The 22735-nt window shown below is 39.1% G+C and overlaps 1 protein-coding gene and 1 long non-coding RNA gene across 3 annotated transcripts; one reads left to right on the forward strand and one right to left on the reverse strand.

Moving 5' to 3' along the window:
- Positions 1 to 155: 155 nt before the first annotated feature.
- On the reverse strand, positions 156 to 22578 carry ttc39a (tetratricopeptide repeat domain 39A). Of its 2 annotated transcripts, XM_079349936.1 has the most exons (21): positions 22315 to 22578; positions 21285 to 21335; positions 21108 to 21158; positions 20715 to 20768; positions 12763 to 12867; positions 8137 to 8268; positions 7153 to 7193; positions 6811 to 6878; positions 6648 to 6712; positions 6433 to 6532; positions 6047 to 6112; positions 5004 to 5112; positions 4821 to 4888; positions 4669 to 4728; positions 4276 to 4437; positions 3498 to 3589; positions 3098 to 3218; positions 2801 to 2906; positions 2472 to 2586; positions 2203 to 2319; positions 156 to 2093 (listed from the first exon to the last, which is right to left on the reverse strand). In XM_079349936.1, the coding sequence occupies exons 1-21, from the start codon at positions 22359 to 22361 to the stop codon at positions 1979 to 1981; spliced, it is 1845 nt and encodes a 614-aa protein (XP_079206062.1). In that variant the 5' UTR covers positions 22362 to 22578; the 3' UTR covers positions 156 to 1978. The 2 variants fall into 2 exon arrangements, with proteins under 2 accessions (XP_079206062.1, XP_079206063.1); XM_079349937.1 differs by lacking the exons at positions 20715 to 20768; positions 21108 to 21158; positions 21285 to 21335; positions 22315 to 22578 and adding an exon at positions 17695 to 18093.
- On the forward strand, positions 702 to 3497 carry LOC306827858. The gene is made up of 4 exons (XR_013779682.1): positions 702 to 791; positions 2253 to 2291; positions 2478 to 2609; positions 3411 to 3497. It is a non-coding gene; the product is annotated as an uncharacterized lncRNA (long non-coding RNA).
- Positions 22579 to 22735: the final 157 nt, after the last annotated feature.

Here is a 22735-nt window from a genome sequence, read left to right on the forward strand (position 1 = left end):
ATTACATTTGTGACATCATTTGCTATAATATTTGTCGCTGTCATTGCCCTCCGCAGTCACATAAAATGAGGATCTTACTGTGGGCTTTAAATCAGATTAAATCACAAGTGTATTGTCTTGTTCGGTTTTTTGTACAAAAATGACTACAGAAAGTGTGTCGTTTAGAAGCGTTTCATAATTTTATCTTAAATTACAATAGAAACATTCAGTATGTACAGGAATGTCATTCTAGTCAGTGGAAGCCTTGCCCTGCAGAATATTCTGATTGTAAACATCACAATGCCACTTAATCTTTTTTTTTTTTTTTTTTAAATACCTTTTAGATAAAAACATAAACCAAAAGGGGAAAAAAAGCTATTGGCCATTTAATTACTAGATAATAAAATTTGCTATGTCACTGGAATAAACTTGAGTGGTTGCTTTTAAAGCAATTTCAAAGTACATTTCCTCCACCACGAAACACTAAAATTTACTCCTAGTCATCCTGCTGAATCCTAACCCTTAATCTAATGAATAAATAAGCAGGGGTCTAATTGCAAAACTTGAGACACCATCTGGGTACCTACTCTTTTGACACTGTTGCTTAGACACAGCCCTTCAAATAACGTCACCACCAACACAATTAGAGGTGACCCCTTGTTGTCATGCCAATCATTGCAAGAATTTGTTGATATACAGATTATTATATGACAGGATCGTGGTTATGAAATTCAAGTCCTTCTGCAGGTTGTTGTTTTCAAGCAGAGTTCAAACAGGAGCAGCAGAGGAAGTTCTCAAAGCAGGAAGAATTGGTGGGTACCATTCAGAGCTTCTTCACTCACTAAAGATGCAACAGGCAGACACGCTCACAGTCCTTTGCAGCTCTGCCTGAATGGCCTGTTTGTTCGGGCTCAAGTACTGTTGGAGTCTGTCCCACACACCAGGAGGAGAAAAGAAGGGAGTTTGCCTTTCTAAAAGACACATTCATCTGTCCTCTTATAACAGGACCATTTTTGTAATAGATGCCATTTACGGTTTATAACCTGTAACTAAAATTGTTAATTCTGGAGACTTTTTGCCAAGCTCTTCCGTGCTTTTTTTTTGTTGCTTTATACAAAACTGTAAATAAAATACACCATCATAACAGATGTGATCATTTCTTTCTTTCAAATTTGTGTCATGTTTGAAACATTTTCAGGAAAATAATAATATTCAAAATAAAATTTTCACTCTGAGGCACTCTATAAACTAAAAACTTTCACTGTGTAAAAGTGAAACCAACACTGACACTACATGTACATCTAATTCAATCAAAGTGGGTTTGATCTCAAAATAGGCAAGTCACAACATTTAAGTTACACCTGATGATGATGTCAACACATACATATGTATCATTCTTCACCTTAAATCAATTCATGTATTATCTCTAATTTAGATTTGATTATAAGAAGTGGGAAGGTAACAAAATATTCAAATGCTGGCCACAGGGACTTTATGTCAGTAATTCTATGGGGGACAGTTGGTGCTCTGGCTCCACCAGATCCAAGCCTACCACTATGGAATCAGCTTAATCTTGTTCTGGACCAGAAGCTGAAGTAATTTGCATCCTATACTAATCAATTAAACCTTGTTTTCTACCTTATAAGGTGTGCCTCTTATGCATGGTCATGGTGTTAGACAACCCATCCTGCTAAAGCAATGTTTCATAAATATAGGTTCATTTCTCAACTTGACTGTCCTCAATATAAAAGGAAGAGGAGTTCATACTTTCACTCTGGAGGAAGGCTTTTTAAACCCATCCAAAGGTCACTTAGAGCTGCAGTCCCGTGTAAGGGTGGCCCACAAACAAATAACCCCACCCATCCCTGTTCCTCTAATCTCCTGATGTGAAAAAAAAGAAAAAAGAAAAAAAAAGAAAGAAAGAAACATAACAGAAAAATCATCAGTTGAGATGGGTAGGGCTGGGCTTGGCCGTGCTGAGAGGCTGTGCCCATCTCTGTTACGGGCTGGAGGGAACGTGGTTGCCATTCTCCCCTATAGCCTTTGCTTTGAGCAGAGCAGCCTGAATACGGAAGTGTGTCCGAGATTCCATCGAGTAGTTTTTGTAATTTTGCCTGAAACGCAGCAAAAAGCAAAAGTCACTATTGATTTAACTTATCATTGTTGTTTAATCAAAAAGTCGCAGCTTTACATCCTGTTTTTTTCTGCTTGTAGAATACTTACTTTGCTGCTTCAAGCAGTTTGATAGCTTCATCTTTTCTGCCATTCTCCAGACACAGCAGGCCGTGCTCCAGCAGCGCATTAGGAACCAGGTAATGGTCATACTTAATCTGACTCTCACTGTAATTAATGTGGAAAAAAGTCTTGAAGTACATGTGGATGTGTAGTCAGTAAAAACAAAGACTTATTCGTATTTAACCAGAGAAAGTGAAACAAACATGATGGCACACAGATACTGTATAAATATGTGCATGTTACTGAGAGAGGCTTACTTGCAGAGGACCAGAGTAAAGTAGTGTTCAGCCTCTTCTTGGTGCCCCAGGTGTTTGAGACACAGTCCCTTCAAGAGACTCAGAAGACACTGATCATCTATGGAGTACTCATTCCCTGAAAACATGGGCAACAGGACAGTATGTAGTTACTTACAGTATATACCAAATAATTATCTAAAGTGCTCACGATACATTTTGCATTAGTGCAGCCTCTAAAATGCAATCTGCCTTAAAAAAAAAATAATTAAAGAAATATAGTATAAACTATGAATATTATACATTACAATCATCCTTTTGCAAAATAAATAATTTGAGATAATTTTGCATACTGCTCTCAAGTTTAGCCTGGGCCTCTTCCAGTGTTTTAAGCATCCCCTCTGTCAAGTCTCTGTGTTTGCCAATGACTGTATAACCGTTCCAGATGTACATCATCTCCTAGAATTTACATAGAAAAGAAAGAGAATTGTTATTGATACAGGTGAACAGAAAATGTTCATTTATATTACTATCTATAAGAAAACAGCAGTTATTGGAATATCCCTAAACAGACAACCCTAAAACATTCAGTCATTCTTATGCTTCAAGTAAAGCAGGGTGATATGTCAAATAGCCTCATCAATACTGACCAGCGGAGGAGCAGGGAGAGGAATGGGGTTTTCTGCAAGGTAGCGACGTGCTTTCCTGATAGCAAACTTCTCTGTTGGTAAAGACTTCCCTGCTATTTTCTGCTTCAGCCCAGGGACCTGCCTGAAATACGATGAAGTGCAAACATCAGTGTTATTAAGAAAACTTGTGACACAACAATTATGGCCATTCACATCTGAAAGTGTTCAAAAGAAACATCAACGTTCACTTATTTTTATTGATTCAACTGCCTACTGCCTGGTAGACATAACACTGTCTATAATAATACATTAGCTCCTATTCCCTTTACCCGAGTACTTCAAGAGATGATCAAAAAGATGATATCACAGTATCACTGTGAATCATGTCCGCTGCTGTCATGCCTCAGCTCTTACTTCATACCTGAACAGAGTGATCGCAGTCTCCCCGAAGGTTAGGCAATCATCTGCAGTCAGCATGCTGAGGTAGGCTGCTTTCATATACGCATAGGTAGCCTAAAGGAGGGGAAAACAGGTTTATTACTGTAATGCCATCTTTTTTTTAAGATGAAGAAACAAAAACGAGAGGGTCAGAGCAGGGCAGCAAAATGGGGTTAGGTTTTTAAGATCTAACCAAGCTTCCTGTCCTTTTAAGTGGCATAAATAGTAATTAATTCTTATTTTCACCGTTGCAAACATTTAATACATTTTATCTCACACATAGTGCCTATCAGGTAAACAAATATAACAGAGAGGAGGTTACTTACTACTACAACATAAGAAATGCACTGAAATATAACATGGGAATGCTGTTGTGTCATAAACACAACTGCTTTAATTTGCCCAATCTTGAGTTGATTTTATTAGTGTTGTTTCTCTACAAACTGAGAAGCGAGAAATCACATTTTATTTAAAGCAATTACTTGAACGGAATTTCAGGAATCTAAAAAATGTTTCAAACAAATAAATATATGGTTTGAGTTTTCATTTTTCACCTCAGCTTCACTGACTTGAGTGTCTTTAAGTATCTGTGGTTATGTCAGGAATTTCTTAAACATTTTCCAATTTCACTACAAAAAGGTGACTCAACTCTGAGTCACCCATTTGTGAGGTTATGAGGAAAGTACCCAGTCTTCTGCCTAATTTGGTTTGCCTCATTATGTGGCCAGGACATGTTTAAATCTATCTCTTCTGTAGCCCACCTTAGACCAGGAGTTTTCTTTGCTGAGCAGGTCAGCGTAGAAGTAGGCCATCTTCCAGTGCCTCTTGTATGTGAAGCACCACATGAGCTCCCAGTAACACATGTGGTGGAACTGCTTCCACTGCTGCTGAGCCTCGCAGCACTCCTCAAATCGCTTGATAGCCTGGAAGCACACAAACCACAGAGAATGTAACCTTTTAAACCATATTCAGGGATGTCAACATGTGCTGAGTAACTTTGTACAGAAATAGGGTTTTATTTATATGGATTTTATGTTATTAAATGAAGAATCAACTTCATTGTTGTCTTTATTTTAATTATAGTTCAGCTGTATCTTGACAAAATGCGTCTTTTTTTTCTTTCTTTATTTTAAGGGGTCAACAGAATCACTTACAGCATCTAGGTTTCCTTTAATCTCCTCGATTCGACCAGCGAAGAACAGAAAGATGGATCCCTGGAAAAAACAAAAGCCCACAGTACGTTTAAACACTTCACATTGTATGACTCTTTTTTATTTTGATAACACAGCTCTTAACACTGCCAAACCTTGGGATATTTTTTGAGATATGGCTGCAGCAGTTTCTCTGCATCTTCGACATCGCCCTCTCCTGTGCCTGTCACAGAAGAAAAAACACAGTTAAGCGTGTCTGTTTTCGTGGTTTCTCGCAGCTGTCACTGAATGTGTACAGGATCGTGTGTGAGAGCGTGTGTGTGTGAGACGTTTCTCACCAAGTATAAAACTCATGAAGGTATGATAACACAGCAGCAGCATGTTACATAGGAAAGATCTGAATGTGCCTTCTGCGGAGCCGTCTTGTAACTGCTGCAGACCAAACTCCTGGATCAACAAACAGAAATAAACACATATAGTTGTGCACACATGAGCTGGAACGCACAATAAGAACAGCTTTTTATAATTTTTCCTTTCTGTTGAAGGACCAAAAGAATCTATACAGTATGTTCACTTGATCCTTTTAACGCATCTCATTTGAACACAGAAAAGTAAAATGTGTGCAGATTTACAAGAGAACAGATGAAAGATATGCAGGTCATGATATGAAAGTTCACACTGTGAAGGTTACTTGTATTACTCTGAGCTCCAGATTTTAAGAATTACATTTCACTGTTTTGCAACTAAAAGAAAAGTTGTTGTTTTACATCACTTTTTTATTATTATTTTGTCAACAGGTTCTAAAATACAAAATTGCTAGACAAAGAATGATTAAATGAAACTACTTTTTAAATTTTTATAACAGTAATAAACAGACCTCATGATAGAGAGAAAAGGATCGGTCGTTAATTTCTATCAGAGGTGGGGGGAAAAAACTAATCAGTCAAGTGCTAAGAATAGCTCTTTAAGTCAGTTGAATGCCAAATGAAGCAGAAAGAAACTCAGTCAGTCTCTCAGATGACTGGAGTAGATCCTGAAGTACGTACTAATTCAAAAACAGAATCAAAAATTCAGAAATTGAATCATGAATTCAAACTCTATGATCAAAGAATCAGCTTAGTCATTTAACCGTCAATCTTTACAGTTGAAGAAGTTTCATGTCATGTTTTCACTAAACGTGTCAGGTTCACTTCTGTCAACTGAGATTTTCAACTAATTTTAGGCAATATTAACTGTGAACTAGTCAACCAGCGAAACTGCAATCGCGCTACATTACTGTGCACAGCACAGGACAATCCATTCAAACGTGTATCCACCCTGAGTCCTATCAGCGCTCGCTTCTGTAAGACATTACTGGCTCTTGCTCACTGGCATAACTAACCTTGTTACCAGAGAAACCGACAAACTCCAGCAGCTTGAGCGTCCGTGTGGGCAACATGGAGATCATCTGCAGAGGGTGGACAAGAAATGGGCTAAAAAGGCTAACTGCAAAGTTACATCAGGATTTCTTTTCTTCTTATAACAAGGGAAGGATCTTGCATTTTATACTGTATAAGAGCCATGGGTGGCCCTTTAATCACAGAGGTTTTCTAAAAAAACAAGTTCACACTGCATATACAAAAAGTAAATCACTTATTTACAAATTACAGTATTTATTCTGGATGTGTGAAATGGACTATCTTTTATTCTTCTTTTAACCAACAAAATCCCATTCAGATACATTCATTTATCTTTTTTACAAATGCATGTATTTATCTGTCAACTTACGAGATTAAAAGCTCCTACTCCTAGTTTCACACCACCTTCAAAATGGCCGTGGTTGTCCCCGTGAATGTATCCAGCGGACTGGAGGACTGTGTGAAGTTCTCTGTGAGAAACACAGAAGATGCATTTAAATGAATTGCTGAATTCAAAAAGGAGAACGGAAAAAGGCAGTAAAATTCAACTGATGAAAACACAACATGACAAGATTGAGCTCTCACTTGTATGTCTGGTAGCTATTCCTCACTTTGATTCCCCCTTTGATGAAACTGATCATGTTTTCATCCTGGAAAGAGAGTGAAAAGGAAGCAGAGTTATTTTTTATTATAAATATAGAAATAGAAAGTTAGCTGTGACAGATTACGTAGCAGGCTGTCTCCTGACCTGAAGGAAAGTGAGTGCTGCCCTCTGCAGGAGACACTCTGCAAAGCACACCTCTGCATGGAGCTCCTCTGACATAAAAAATATATATATATTCACACTGTTACATTTAGTCACATCATTATGACAGACAGAATACACATATGCACACAAACAAATCAAAACATGTGAATAACATATTTGACATTAGCACACTGACAAACAGAGGCAACGATTTTAAATAGTTCAAGCATTCACAGGCGTTAACTCTCGAACCAAACATCGACATCTGCCTCCTAAATTCTAAAACCTGCTGCTTTAAAAACAGTAACTCTGCTCATATTGTCAATAAAAGACTTGACTGACCTTCTGTGAAGTTCTTGGAGAAGGTGGACTTCCTGCGATGCCTGATTAAATAAAAACAATTTTATTATTATTTAGTAATTACAGACTATTTCTATTTTAAGACGAGGGGCATTTAAAATCAAGACAGGGAGGGAATACAGGAAAAAAAAACGGGACAGAATTAGGGCAGTGACAATGAAGACGTTACCCCACCTTCAAATATAAAGACCAAGCAATGGTGCTGACATTGCAAATATAGCATTGTAGTTAGTAGTAAGTTTTAAAATGGCATTCATTATAGGAACATAAACTTACACACAATGGGGACAATCAGATGAACAGAAAAACAGTGGTTTTAAAGTTTAAGGATCAGGATATGGAGAAACACTGTTTTTATTTCTGTATCATTTTTCTGTATCATCTTCTCAGAGCTGTCTAATATAAAAGACTTTGTTAAATAGCCAGGATTGTCTTTCCGCAGCACTCATGGCCTGCATTTCTTTGCTTGTCTTGTTTCTATTGAAATCAGTGAGTCAGCCTCTTTCCAGTAGAGACAGGATGCTGATATGCAGCAGGCTGAAGTTACCTTATGATGCTGAGTATGCATTATACTTCCCAATAATCAGACACAAAATGTAGAAAGCATACTGTAAGTGTAGCCAAAACACTGATCTGTGACAGTCTGCTGAAGAAATGTGCCTTTGAGGTTTAGCTAATAAGTCTGAATCATGACACACTGTCACAGTGGCTCCAGGACAAATATTCACACACTGCTGTGGCATTTTTTTGGCTCGGGTGCTTCAATGATCCCAGCATGCACTCTGCTTTTGGCATGCTGTTTCTAATAGGAAACAGTATCATATGTTGTGTATCTGAATGTCTAATGCTACGTTCCAAAAAGCTCTTATGGATACATTTTAATTACATTAAATCTATCTCTTATAAATTGTTTTAAAAATAACTGTTGGGTTTACATTTCCCCCTGGTGTTTTTGGAGGGTCTTACCGCTGACAGAGAGCCTGGGCCTCTTTCATAGTGTTTCCTGCAGCCAGAATGTGATGGGGGTCAAACGTCATCATGGCTTGCATCTCCAGGATGGTGGCATAGGTGAGAGCGTGATACATGCTGTCTTTGGTTCTGTGAAACAGAAAGCACGCCTTTGATTCACATGAAATATAAAATACTGCTTTTGGTTTCTAATAATGGAGTTAAAGATTCACACAGTTATAGTTATTTCATGAGGGACAGAATGAAAGTAAAGGATATTAAAAAAACAACAACAAAAAAAACGGTTAGTGTATATTCATTATCCTGCGGTTCTTGGTGTGTCATGTTACGCCCCAAGTTTGACAGAATTCTTGCAGGTATTTAAAGGGATGACACGTGTCTCACACACACATTTCTTCCAGTGGATTGACTTGTTGCTCCAGTCAAAACAGGCGGCTCTTCTAGTTATCTAACTATATCTTTTATCTATAAAAACTCAAGCTAAGCAAAGAAAAAAACAACAACAACAACAACATGGTGCAGTGTCATTAATATTCTGTCCAACTACTGTTGAATTACATGGGTTACGTTTGTTCATGTTCTGTGTGTGTGTTCATATATTACACACATGCTCACTTTCAGTCATACAGGCAGAGGAGTGTAGTGAGGAATGCTGCCAGTCTGCATGTCTGACATGCCACTGGTGTTCGCCACAAACTGACTCATGTGACCAGCCGCCACAATACTACAGAACCTGGAAACATAGTTTTCACATAATAATGCATGTGAACTTGGCTTTAAGGATTGCACAATTGATAAAGAAGAGAATGCTTTAGATTCAGTGAAGAGAAGGAGAAGCAGACAGAGATTAAAGTACCATAATCTGTGTGGCTGTCATCTTGTCAGTGTCGTACATTTGCATCGAGACATAAAGATATTTATAACAGAGAGCGTAACTTTCTCTACTACTGAATCCACTGAAAAATCAGGAAACAACAACAACAACTTCGCACCAACCAGGAAGTTATATTTAAGAGCTAATGAAGGCGGAGATACTTTTATAAAAGCGGAGAGATTTTCCTGCCAGACTTATGTAAAACAATAGCACAAACTCAAACCTCTTAGGATGAAGCTGTTAGGTAAATCAAATTGCTCGTAGATGTGTTGAAAGTGGCTGAAATGATCAATTATTTCACAATAGCCCTAAGGTATTTTTCAATCACCAAAAAAGGTCTTCCCTCTGCTCACAGTGGGTTTCCCACAACATTTTGACAAGAAATTCTGCCGTGCAATGAAAGATCTGTTTTGTACATTCTTCCAAATTACTTGCGGATCAACGCCTTTGAGTCAGTTCCTCACATGTAAGTCTCAGTCAGGAAGTAAAAAAAGGGCAAGAGAATCGGTACACGCAAAGCAGTTTGTTTTTGTCTGTTTCTGAGTTGGAAAGTTGCAGAAATTAAGCAAATAAGTTCCAAAATTAGACGGACATTTTGAACTTTATAGCCCACTTCAGTCTGATACTGAAGTTTGACCTCTCAACTCTCAACTCAACTTCTTATAAAGCACTTTAAACAGCCGTAGCTGTGACAAAGTGCTGTACATACATGAAGAGCACAAAACAAAACAGACCTCTTGCACCCCCTCCCTGTTACAGCGGTAAGGAACAGAGCATGATGGCAGAAAAAAAAATTGCACTGTTATGGCTATAGTTTATCTGGTGGCGTGTTTGAACAGATAGCTGACAAATAACACTAAGCCTGTTGAATCCTGACTGAGGAACGAATAATCAATTGGCAGGTTATGAAGCTACAATGGCTAACCCTCTATCTCTAATGCAGGGATAGACTCCAAATGCCACTGACCATTTACAGGAATTTAGGGGTAAAATAATGCATGTATGATATCTAACTATAATGAAAGCTCTCTGAAATATTGTTTTGGCCTTCTCACAAAAAGGACATGTTGTCACAGGTTACAAAGTATTACTTAGGACTGATGCCTCAAACTCCCTTTTCAGAGCACAATTGATCAGAAAAATCAGAAGAGGTAGGTGTTATTGGGTTCAAAAATGAAACATAAGCCCTGCTTGTTTTAGATGTCAAGTGCTGTGTTTCAATGTAAACACTTTAATCTGACTGCTGTCTTACTGTCTCAGAACTGCAGGAATAGCTTGTAGAAAGAAAGCATTGGTTGTTTGGCAACTTGTAAGAAATGAAACCAACTTTTTCTTTCACAAAAAAACTTCTGCTTACCATTCAAGTACAGTTAAGTATGTAGAGACAACAATCCAGCCCACATCACAGTAAAACATAATGGACCAATCTTACATCTTGAGTTTAAATCTGTAACTTCTGCTGACATTCTTTCAGTCCTCCTCCTGCATGCAAAAACACAACCATCAGTGCTACAAACATGTTCATATTTGCCACTCCTTTATGTTCAGGTACGCCAGCAAGTTGAAAAGGAAAAGATAGAAAGCCTGAAGTGAAGGAAGGACATGGGAGAGTTGAAGAGGGGCCAGACTGCCAAGTTTCAGGTAGCAGCAGCAAGGGTGTTACATGTTTTTTTCCCATTGTGTGGTATTATTGATAGAAACACATTGACTGAAACCTCCAGAGTAGTTTTTTTTTAACTCGACATCAGATGTTTTTAAGATCAGCTAAGTCTCAGAATTACTAATAATTGTATTTGAAACATAGCCATCAATGCATGATGTCCAACTTAGTTGACAAGTGAGCCTACATTTTTCCTAAAATCAATACTTGAGAATTTGGACAATAATATTTTTCCTTTGTTGTTACTTGATGATAGAAAGATTTCCAAGGGTCTCTAGGACACTGGGATTGAAAGGATATTCCTGAGCCACATGGCAATGGGGGTTTTTCCGTCGACCATCTTGATTTTGAAGAAATGGTACATTTACTGTCTTGGGAATGGGAGTGTATTGGAGGACTTGCTGATGACAACTAAAGAGGCCAATGTGAAACCATTCAATCAAAACTAATGCATATAGAGCAGAAAACAGTTTTGACCTGCTGTCCACTAGTGACCAGTATGCATGAAAAGGTTAAATGTAAAACGTACTATGGTTTCTAATCAAGCTGTATAGGTACGTAAAGAAAGTACAGACTGTCTCCAGTATGGGTGTAAACCAGCACTGATAAGATGAAACTGGGGCCAAGGAGTGGCCCACAGCCTCAAAAGAAGAAAAAGAGATGGGAGAATAAAAGCAAAGCTGTGATGAACCCTCTGATAATAGAGGGAGAGAATGCGCATGGATAATAGAGTAACTTGATGACACAGTGACAGTGTACTAAAGAAGATGTGGCATGTAAAGCTCTAAAAGGGAGTGTGTATTTGAGACTCAAAATAACTTGTCAGTCAAGTAAAGCTTTTTATAATTCAAATCCTCAAGCTTCAACAGCAAATCTCTAGAGTGACAATCTCTGCTTCTATCTGTGCAAAGGACTCAGGATTAAACATTACATTGATTTATTGTCGACCAGTTCTCATATTGGAATCTAAAATGTTAAAATGTTGTCGTAAATCTAACATCATAAATTATAGCAATACTTTTTTATGGAGCCAATAAGGTTCCTTTAAGAAGAGCATACACTCCTAACAGGAAAATTTAATATATTAGCTGTGGACATATGAGATAAATCAACAAAGGCAATACAGCAACAGATAAGGGCTGTGCCGAATCATCATCAAAACAAAAGCAACAGAAAGATACTTTCATCCTGAATATAACCTTGACACATGATGAATACCAGTGAAGTAAAAACAACCAAGAAAACCAAAACATCAGGAAGCTCAGTTAGGGTGCTGTATATATCTGTTGTTAGTCTTGTTTTTTAAACGTCTTTCCAGGTAGAGACAGAGTGAAAAATCACATGCAGGAAAGAGCTGGAGGTGAAACACAAGCCCGGTCCGCCTGCCGGTAGGACCACAGCCTTCATACATGGGGCACGTGCACTAACCATTAGGCTACTGGCTAATTCAAAACGTTTTACAAAATAGTGATGTATACGTTACTCTTTTTGTTGTATTACTTACAAGCAACAGTTAGCGAAGTTACAGTGGCTACATGAACAAAATGACTATGCTATCTTGTTGATGTAAAACAGGTATAAGCTACTTGTGTACAAACATTTTCTTTTATCAATAGGTTCTGTCCAAGGGGAGCTATCTTAGTAAAAAATGAAAAGTTCAGGACCTCCCGTGAACATGAATGACAGCACTGCATTATGCCTCTCGTCAGGCTCAGAGTTAGCTTACGTCGGTATCCTAAGATGACCACAAACACTTACCTAATATGCTGATGTATAGTTGGTATTTCCTCCTTGGTTTAGGGTGTAAGCATGCTTACATTTCTAAACTAGCATCAAAATGATGTTACAGTCATAATGCTTTGGCAAAGAATACGTGTCATTATATTACAGGCAAGTAAGCCTAATGACCCAGACACATGCATTAGCGTAAATACCAGACATTTAACGACAGTTTTTAAAATCATGTAAAACCCCATTTCTTTTGTCTGTTGTTTAATTTAACTTGTCCATGAAAGCACAAAGCAGGAGTTTCAGGGCTCCTGACAGAGCTGAGATCAGCAACTATATTAGCATGAGGTTGTTTTCCTACCTGCATTTGAGCTGGGCCTGTGCCTCCTCAAACTGGTTTCTGAGGAACAGATCCAAGGCAGACATGCAGTCCTCCAGAGCCAGCGACAGGTCTGACCGCAAGCACCTGTATGACAAATCAAAAAAACATCTGGATGAGGACGGACAGTGTGTTTCATCGAGAAAGAAAAAAAAAAAGGCAAGCTGGGTTAGGAGAAGGTCTGTCTTTTTATGTTAAAATTCACACACTGAAGTGAAAAATGAATAAAATTTGAAATATCAGCTTTTATTGGAAGGGACATCGTGTTTGATTAATTTGTAGTGGATAAGTCAAGTTAATGACTATTTCATAGTATAGAACCGGATAAGGATACTAGGTTAGGATGAGTCATATTTGAAGTGTCAAAAAGTTTCCATCAACTTTCTGAAGTCCTGCTAACTTCCCCCATCTACAGTCTCTCTCTCTCTCTTTCTCTCTCTTCTTTACTGCAGTGACCCCGTTCTCATTTACAGCCACAAAGGAAGTCACAAAAAGTTCTTGTGAGTGTTCGGTTCACATACTCTTTCACCGCAATTCACCCCGTTTAAGTTAGATGATTTAAGCAACATGCAACATGAGTGCTTATGCTGTTGGGGTTACTTCTGTTTGCTTTGCACTGCGCATTACAGAGGGAATCAGCTCCATTACAAAAAATCACAACCTTACCATGAACTTTAAGAACTGCAGACTTATTGACCAGTCTTGAACACTTCAATCGAGGAACAGATGATGTTGCTGCTTGAAATTGTTTGTTTCTACTTTAGCTGTGTTTTATTGATGTTATAGGGCACATGACCATTACACAACAAGCTTAGCGCATGACCAAATAAAGCACAAGTCATGACAGAATCCTTCCTTCTTCAACAGCTGCCATCCTCTTTGATCTCACTCAGTGTGACTGATAATGGATCTGCTTAGATGTAGGTTTTATTTCTCAGTGTCTTGGAGAGAACAGCATGTAAAGAACACATTAACTTTCAGTGTAATGAGCTGAGAGAATAAGTTGAATTGATGTATCTGAAAGGCTGATTAGTTTCCCTCATTTGGATTCAGACTTGTCTTTTTGTTTAAGAGACTCAGTTATTTGCTTTTATAATATTGTTATTTTTTTGCAATGTCATTCAATTGACATGAAAGAAAAATCTGGATTCTTTAAAATGCAGTATGGCTTTACCCCTCTAACTTCTATATTATTGTTGTGTTGATATATTTTGCTGTCCATCCATCAATCCATTTTCTTCCGCTTATCCGTGGCTGGGTCGTGGGGGCAGCACTCTAAGCAGAGAGGCCCAGACTTCCCTCGCCCCAGACAACTTCTCCAGCTCTTCCTGTGGGACCCCAAGGCGTTCCCAGGCCAGCCGAGAGACATAGTCTCTCCAGTGTGTCCTTTGTCTACCCCGAGGCTTCCTCCTTGAGGGACATGCCTGGAACATCTCACTAGGGATGCGTCCAGGGGGCATCTGGAACAGATGCCCGAGCCACCTTAGCTGACTCCTATCGATGTGAAGGAGTAGCAGCTCAACTCCTCCCTGGTGACCGAACTCCTTACCCACTTAACAGAGGAAGCTCCTTTCAGTCTCTTGTATCTGAGATCACGTTCTTTCAGATAGACCCAAACGCTTATGACCATAGGTGAGGGAAGGAACTAAGATTGACTGTTAAATCAAGAGCCTTGCTTTTCAGCTTAGCTCCTTCTTCACCATGATGGACCAATACAGCGACCGCATGACTGCAATTGCTGCACCGATGTGTCTGTCGATCTCACGCTCCATTCTCCTCCCACTCGTGAACAAGACCCCAAGATACTTTAAACTCCTCTGCCTGGGGCAAGGACTCCCCACTGACATGGAGAGGGTAAGCCACCTTTTTCCAGTCAAGAACCATGGCCTCAGATTTAGAGGTGCTGATCCTCATCCCAGCCGCCTCACACTCGGCTGCGAAATGCCTGAATACGCGCTGGAGGTCCAGGTTCAATGAAGCCAACAGGACCACATCTTCCGCAAAAACAAGAGACGAAATCCCATGGTCCCCAAACCAGACCCCCTCCGGCCTCTGGCTGCACTTAGACATTCTGTCCATAAAAGTCGAATGCCTTCTCCAAGTCCACAAAGCACATGTGGATAGGTTGGGGAAACCTCAAGCACCCGATGGAGAGTATAGAGCTTATCCAGTGTTCCACGGCTGGGACGAAAACATTGTTCCTCTTGGATCTGAGGTTAGGTTCGACTAATGGGAGGCTCCTCCTCTCCAGTACCATGGAATAGACATTTCCAGGGAGGCTGAGGAGTGTGATTTCCCGGTAGTTGGAACACACCCTCCGATCCCCCATCTTGAAAAGAGGGACCACCCCCCCGGTCTGTCTGGAGGCACTGTCCCAGACCTCCATGTGATGATACAGAGACGTGTCAACCCCTGGTGCCTTGCCACCGAGGTGGTTGGCAACCTCCTCGGTGACTTTGGCTTGGGTTATAGACGAGTCTGCCTCTGAGAACTCAACCTCTGCTTCCACAGTGGAAGACGTGATGGTGTGATTAAGGAGATCCTCAAAGTATTCCTTCCTTCTGCCTATTACAAACACAGAGGAAGCGCACCAAACACACACATACACACACTACCACCCCAACCTCAATAAAGCAGCAAACGCACACAAACACACCAAAACACATGCAAACACACCCACATACACACACACACACACACACACACACTCGTGCAGTTCTTGCTAATGAAATGCGGGTGACTGACTGCTGCGTTTACCATATGACAAGCAACAAGCTGAGCTTCCTCATAACAGCACAAGACTCACAATGACAACTGCTATTAAAGAAAGAAGATAATTGTATCCTTTTTCATATCCCAGTAAAAAATGAAGATACACAGACAAAAATTATGCAGAAACCTTAAAGCTAACTGACTTAAACAACCCTAGTCAAATGATAAATGTATCTGAAAGCTCCTGTGAATAACTTTGGGTTTGTTGATTGCAGCACTCCCTGTGGAAAAGTGGCACCCCTATCTTTTTTCTCATTTTGTCCTGTAAAAATACTTTTCTTATATAGTATATAAAAAATACTTAACTAGTTTTCTAAAAAAAAAGTTCTTGTTTTTTTAACCATCAAACTAATCAGTCATTGTGAATATTTGCTGTGGAAGATGTTAAAACAAGTTTATTCAGCTACCTGGTGGCAGTGGTAAGGTCAATGGTAAATGGACCTCTCGTCTTCTTACTACTCAAAACCCTCTCATACCACAGGTCACAGTAACTCATTTATAAACATTCACACAACGCTGACAAAGCAGCAGTAGTAATTTGGGGTTAAGTGTCTATTTCACAACCAGTTTAAAACTCCTCACATGAGCTTCAATAAAAGGTTATGAGAACAGTATTATTGTGTTGTGAATGAATATTATCAATGGAGCACTAATATTGTATTTAAATAACATTTAACATTGTTAACTCATTCAGACATTTTCTAGTTGCTATCATAAAAAAAACAATAAATCAAAGGTGACAAATAATACAGACAATGCCAAGCGTAGACTGCAACAACGTAGCACACTGAGTGTATTTTTGTCATTGATTTCAAGGATATTGCTGCAGAGTCACATGTCTGACCAAAGAGGCCACAGACTACATCAAACAGGGGCTTTCTCGAACTGTGCTGTAACAGTTTTCCATCTGTATGAGTCAAGCAACAGTGTACTGTCAATTTCAAATTACAAATTATACAAAACTTTATGAGCAACCCAGTGGAGAGATGTTGTTTGAACTGTATCTTTTTTGTGTTTGATAATCCCAAAGAAACATCACAATAGTCGCACTGTTCTTTTGCTGACTCGACATGGACGACTATTATTTCCTGCACTTTCACTAAAACTTGACTCTTAAAGCAAACACACTTTTTTTTATACCATATTAAGCCCTTTTCTGTACGAACCTTGCTAGAAACAAATGACCTGCAAGACTGAGATGACAAGCATAAGTTATAAATAAATAGCCCATGTAAATAATTGTTAAAGGAGGGTGGCGTTTTGGAGAGGCTGTTTGCTTATGTGACTGAAGCAGACTCTGTGAGCAGCAGGAAAAAAAATGACTCTGATTAAATGTTCCTGTTGGCCTGATTTGTAAGGTCATGTAAGGGGATATACTCAATAAGTAACTTTTAAAGGGGAAACCATCAGTTACCTCAACATTTTGTCATCGATTAAATCAAATAGAGATGGTCCAAACTATTGGAGGACACGAGTGTTGTTAGGTTTTCACTTTTAAGACAAAGAGACCTCAGTCTAAGAAATATGTGGAACATGCTCTCAATTAGCACTCAGTAAAGGAAAGTGTCCATTAAATAAGGGAATAACTGTCCACTGTATGAGAAAAGAAAGACATCATGACCGGCACAATGAGGTGAGTCTAATAGGTTGACGATGTCCATACTACGCATTGTCCCTATAATTGAATTGAACTTCAAGTCAGCTGAAATTCTGAGTTAATTTCTCCAGAGAGCTTTATACAATGACAATCCTTATCACTGATGCACAGAGACACACACACACACACACACTCATGAAGCCACAAAGCACACAACCACTTTATATGTACACACCCCTCCATGTGCTAATGAAAAACAGAACACACACACACACACACACACTCCTCCAACAGTGACGAAGCATTACTTTACGGCCTGTGGTTCGATGAGCTTTCATCACATTTGTTCCAGTGGCTATAAGTTGTTCTTAGCGTTCAGCTGTGACACAAAAGAGCAGAGCAGCTCCTAAAATAAACCAAGCAAGTTTGTCCACATGCCTGAGAGTCGAACAGCAAGAACATCCACTCACACACACACACACACACTGACAAGACATCTTACAGAGGCCAAACAATAAGCCATCAAAACGTGTGAAGTACCTTACCCGTTTGACAGAGTCTCTTCTTCTTCTGACATTTTCATCTGGCAAAGAGTGTGTGTGTGTTGGAGAAAGAGATGGAGAAAAAGGAAACTGCAGAAGTGATTGGGAGCCTGGGGCTTTTCCAGCAGTGCAGTGTAATGGTGTGTGTCTCAGCAGCAGCAACAAGAGCAGAAGCAGCAGCAGAAGGGCAGGCGGTTGAAAAAAAGAGAGAGTATGAAGTAGAGAGGGAGGGAGGGAGAAAGAGAGGATAAGGAGGAGGAGGAGGAGAAAGAGGAGGAGAGGAAGGATGCAGCAGCAACAGCAGATCTTAATAAGATTGGGATGACTATCACACATGAGGGGAGAAAACACTGTCTTTCTGTGGTGCTTCCGAAAGACACACACACACACACACGTACGCACATGCAAAAAAGCTTGACAACCTCTTCCGATCATCATACTACACACTGCAGTCCAAACTGCGATTGGTTAAAGCAAAGTCAGGGGCGGGCTTAAGAACCCACTATTCATGGCCTTTTTTTTTTTTTTTTTTTTTATGAAGGGAAACAAGAAAACAAGTTAATGTCCGTTATTGAGTCATAAAAATGTCTGCCATTGTAGTTTTTTAAAAAAGAGATTGTTGAACAGTGTGCTGGTGCGTACTTAGAATCTCAGGTCCAGTCTGCTGCAGTGGCAGAGACTGAATGCTGCAGCGACCACAGAGGGTACAGGAATAGAAGACACATACGCAGCTTATTCAGGAGAAGCCTGATGTGAAGTCATGAATGAAAAGAGACACAGCAGCATTGCATTTCATCAGTTTTACATCTCTCATTAGATGTGTGTGACAGAGAGATGTACACATGCTCAGTATACTGATAAGTATTATACTCTATTTACACATTACTAGCTTCAGGGCTCTGCCACTGTGCACACAAGTTCACACAAGGCTCCCTGATTCACTTTAATAGAACATAATCATTTTGAGGTCTCTTTCTATTTATGTCTTGTCATCACAGTTGAAAACGACTGCCATGAAAAGACCCAATTTTGATGATGTCAGAAAAGTGTGTTGAAATGCACACGCTGTAATGTTCACTGAGCCCTGTGAGCCCCCTGTGCTGTTTGTTAACAGCACCTTATAATCCAGACTATGTGCTAAGAAGTTACACAAACACCCAGCATCTGTGCCACAATAAACAACTTTGGTGTCAATTAAGAATACATTTTTGGTCAAAAAAAAGAAGAAAGAATGCCTGTCAAGAATACCTTTTGAATGATTGCATGATGATAAATCCTTTCAATCATATGATTAATAAATTAATTAAATAGTTTTGTTTTTTTATGACTAAACTTCTTTACTGTTGGCTAGTTTGTTTGAACAATGTAGGAAGAAAAACAACATCTTAAGTGAACAAAAAAAGACAATAGGTAATTACAAAATTCTACACTGAAAATAATCCTCGACAGAGCCAGACAAAAACATTGCATACGGTGTTGAGCACAGATACGAACCCCACATGCATAGAAACGTAATTCGTAACACTTAAATGAAGACGGCATAAAGATTAGAGCCATGTGACTGTGTCTTTGTGTCTTGAGTCCTCAACTCATTAACATATTTTTACCCTCCTCGGCAGCCAATAAAAAAACAATTATACGATTCAAGTATTTTGGCCAGCACAGCTACAGTACATGGGGAAAGTTAAACTCTTTGTAGACTGTAGCGGAAAAAAAACATCTATATTGTTGCCTCCTTTTCTCATGTGTGTGCTGTGAGTTCCACAGAGAGTCACGGGTTGAAGGTGGAAATAATTAGATTTGATATGCAGCTGTCCTCATGGAAGAGAATTGGATTTAGAAAGAGAAAAACAAGGATTGTTGTGATTTCAAACTATGAAGGCTTTCAGCTTAATATAATTACATGAAATATCTGCAACTTTCTTTGACCAGCAATGAGTATTTCAAATCCTATCCAAGTTTTAGGGCAATAGGACTATTCCTTAGACAATCCCTGGGGATGCTGTCCTTTTGTTTAGCTGCACAAAAACAAGGACTCTAGCAAACAATGACCACTGAAAATACATTTATATTAACCTCAGCTAACTTGAAACTGTTGAATTGAATGATGCAACAGTACAGTATAAAAGATATGCATTAGGGCCTACGGTAGCCTAGTGATTAGTAGTGCCCTGAGTAAAGAGGCTATAGTCCTGTAAGCAGACAGCACAGGTTTGAATCTGACCTATGGCTCCTCTCCCACATTTCATTCCCCACTCTGTCTCTCTCCCCAATTTCTGGAGTTGTCCACTGTCCTCTTTAAATAAAGGCATAAAAACACGCACACAAAAAAAAAATATATGAAAAAAACATGCATTAATACTTTGAAAGGTGAAATGTATTATGCTCATTTGCTTCTGTTTTGCTGTTGGCAGTTAGATAAAATATGAGCTATACTTTTCTCATTATAAGTATGAACCCTGAGAAAACGAGCTTTTCCCTTTGTTTCCAGTTTTTTTGGCCATAATAACCTCTGTTTCTTTAAATGTAATACACAGATAGAAAAGTGGTCAATACCGCCAATTATGGATACTTGTAGAATATATATTTTTATTAATAAGTAGCTTGTTCACATTCATAATAATAACAGTAATAGCTTGGATTTATATAGCACCTTTCTTGAACCCCAAGGACGCTTTACAATAATAACATTTCATGTATGGTTAACTTGACAAAGAGAGCCAAGATGTAAATAATCGTCATGTCTCACAGCATTGTAAATCTGTGTTAATGCCTTGACCTGCTAATGAACTGTACCTCCACAATCACGATGTAAAGAAGCCCTTTGGGTCAGCTGTCAGCAGCAATCTGCTAAGAGCAACTCACTGTCAAATGGGATTGTAGCATAGTAGAAAAACAATCTGTGAAAACTTTTGAAGAGGAAATCTTCCATTCTGTAATTCATTTGTAGTTTCAGAGGATTGTGCTACTTGAACCAGAGGTTTGCTCTTGTTACATTGACAAAGCACATTATTTTAACTTACCCATTAGATGGGTTTGTTGATTCTGAACCATTTTTGTTTCCGGGTAGATTTAACCTGAAACAGAAGAACAAAATTGCTAGTTGCTAACAAAAAAAGAGGGAATTCTCAAGAGATGGAAACCAACTGAAAGGAAAGCTATTGTTTGAGGAACATGATCATGAGAGCCATTGAAACACAGACACTGATACATGCAGACACTCCCAAACTACTGACTTGTTGACAGTGTTGTATTTGTTCTGCAGAAATGAACTTGAAAATGTAGAGAAAGTGTCTGTGAAACCAGCCTGATTTTGAGACAGATCTTTGGCAAACAGTAGTGATACATTCTCAAAACAATACTGAATATGCTGTTTAATGATGCAGCCATCATTTACTTTCATTTCAGTCACTTACCTGAAATCGGTGATAATGGGATCCATCTCTGGACTGTTTATGACTGACAACCTGTGAAAATACATTAACGGCCGTGTCAGTGGAGGCTCAATGTTGCTGTAATCAAATGTGTTATTAGCACTGTGAGTAGTATTGAGTTTGTTGGTAAATTACTAAATGTGCACATTGTTTACGTACCGGCTCGGGGAGTCCGGACTGTCTGGTATGTCTTGCCCCTGTGTGACATCCCTGTGAAGAGGTCAAAGGTCAGTTTAGACCTAACATTACAGTGGACATCATGGTAGTGAGAAGAGGATGTGTGTGCAAGAAGCTTGAATCAAAGTTGTTACCAGCATAAAAAAGCTCTGTGTGACAAATGATAGCAGTCTTGCAAATCTGCAGTATGTGAAAAGTCAAAACGACATCATTTATTTCAATGAGCCGACTGTGTGACTCCTTTCACATGAAGCAGTTTGTACATATTGTACCTCCTCACTGGTTGCCTGTCTGTGAGGAGAGCCTCTCATGTTAAACTGTGAATTCCATCATTTTAGTTTCCTGAATAGGTCAAACTCTGGCATTTTATAAGCCACATTTCATATTTTCAGATGATCCTTTGTGATCATATCAAAAGCAAGTATGACTTTTTCAAAACTGTATCTTAGTTTGATGTAAAAACAGCTTTTATAAAAAACTTGAGCCCTGCAGCAGAGATATCACAAAAATGAACACTTTTTTATTATCATAAAGTGTAAGTCAGCTCACTGTTGTGCACAGAAAGCCGGCTTGTCCACATCATCATGACAACTCTGTAATGTTGTTTGACAGGCTACAGATTGGGAGCTAGACAAATGAGAGGTGTTCGAGGTCATAACAAGAAACTCTATATTTAAACAGTCATTTACCAATTGACTGACACTGCTCAGCCTGTTTGAATGTATTACATGTGGGCCTCCTTGACATGACTGTCAATAGGTGAACAGTATAGCGTTGTAAACAGTTGTAAACAGTTGTAAACAGTGAGAGAACACATATCAACTCTGACCCATCTACTGTAATCAGGTCTGATCATATCGCTAGTATTCAAAAGGATCTTTGATAGCAATGAAAAGGAAGATGACAACACAGTAGGCTAACTTGATGATAAAGTGCGAGAACACTATGAACACAGACAAGTATCAACAAGGCTCTGACCTACACTGATTTTTTTTTTTTTTTAACTACTCACTTTTTGCTGTCATTTTTCTTCACGCTTCGTCTCCAGATAAAACTCATTACACAGACGTGAGGTCCGGTGAAACAGCAGAATATCCCGGACAGAGCAGGTTCACATAGATGGCATGGATGGACAGACAGACAGTACAGTTTGTCAGACAAACAGGAGGAGCAGCTCACACCGAGTTTACACTGACAGAAATGAAGGCAGAACAGCTGCAGGCTTCCTTATTCCTGACGTGGGTAAGGTGTGTTGCTCTCATCTCTATCAGAGTAACTTTCCTATTTAAATGCATGTGTACACTGCATTGTGGCTGCTGCAGATGGCTTCATGGTCTTAAAGCCTTCCAGATTATGACATGTTTACACACTGTGGTTCATGCTTTAGATCTAAAAACATCTTGTCAGTTTTACAATAAATGTTTATTGTAAGA

Source organism: Symphodus melops, assembly GCF_947650265.1.
Source record: "Symphodus melops genome assembly, chromosome: 8".
In the NCBI taxonomy this organism is placed as follows: domain Eukaryota; kingdom Metazoa; phylum Chordata; class Actinopteri; order Labriformes; family Labridae; genus Symphodus; species Symphodus melops.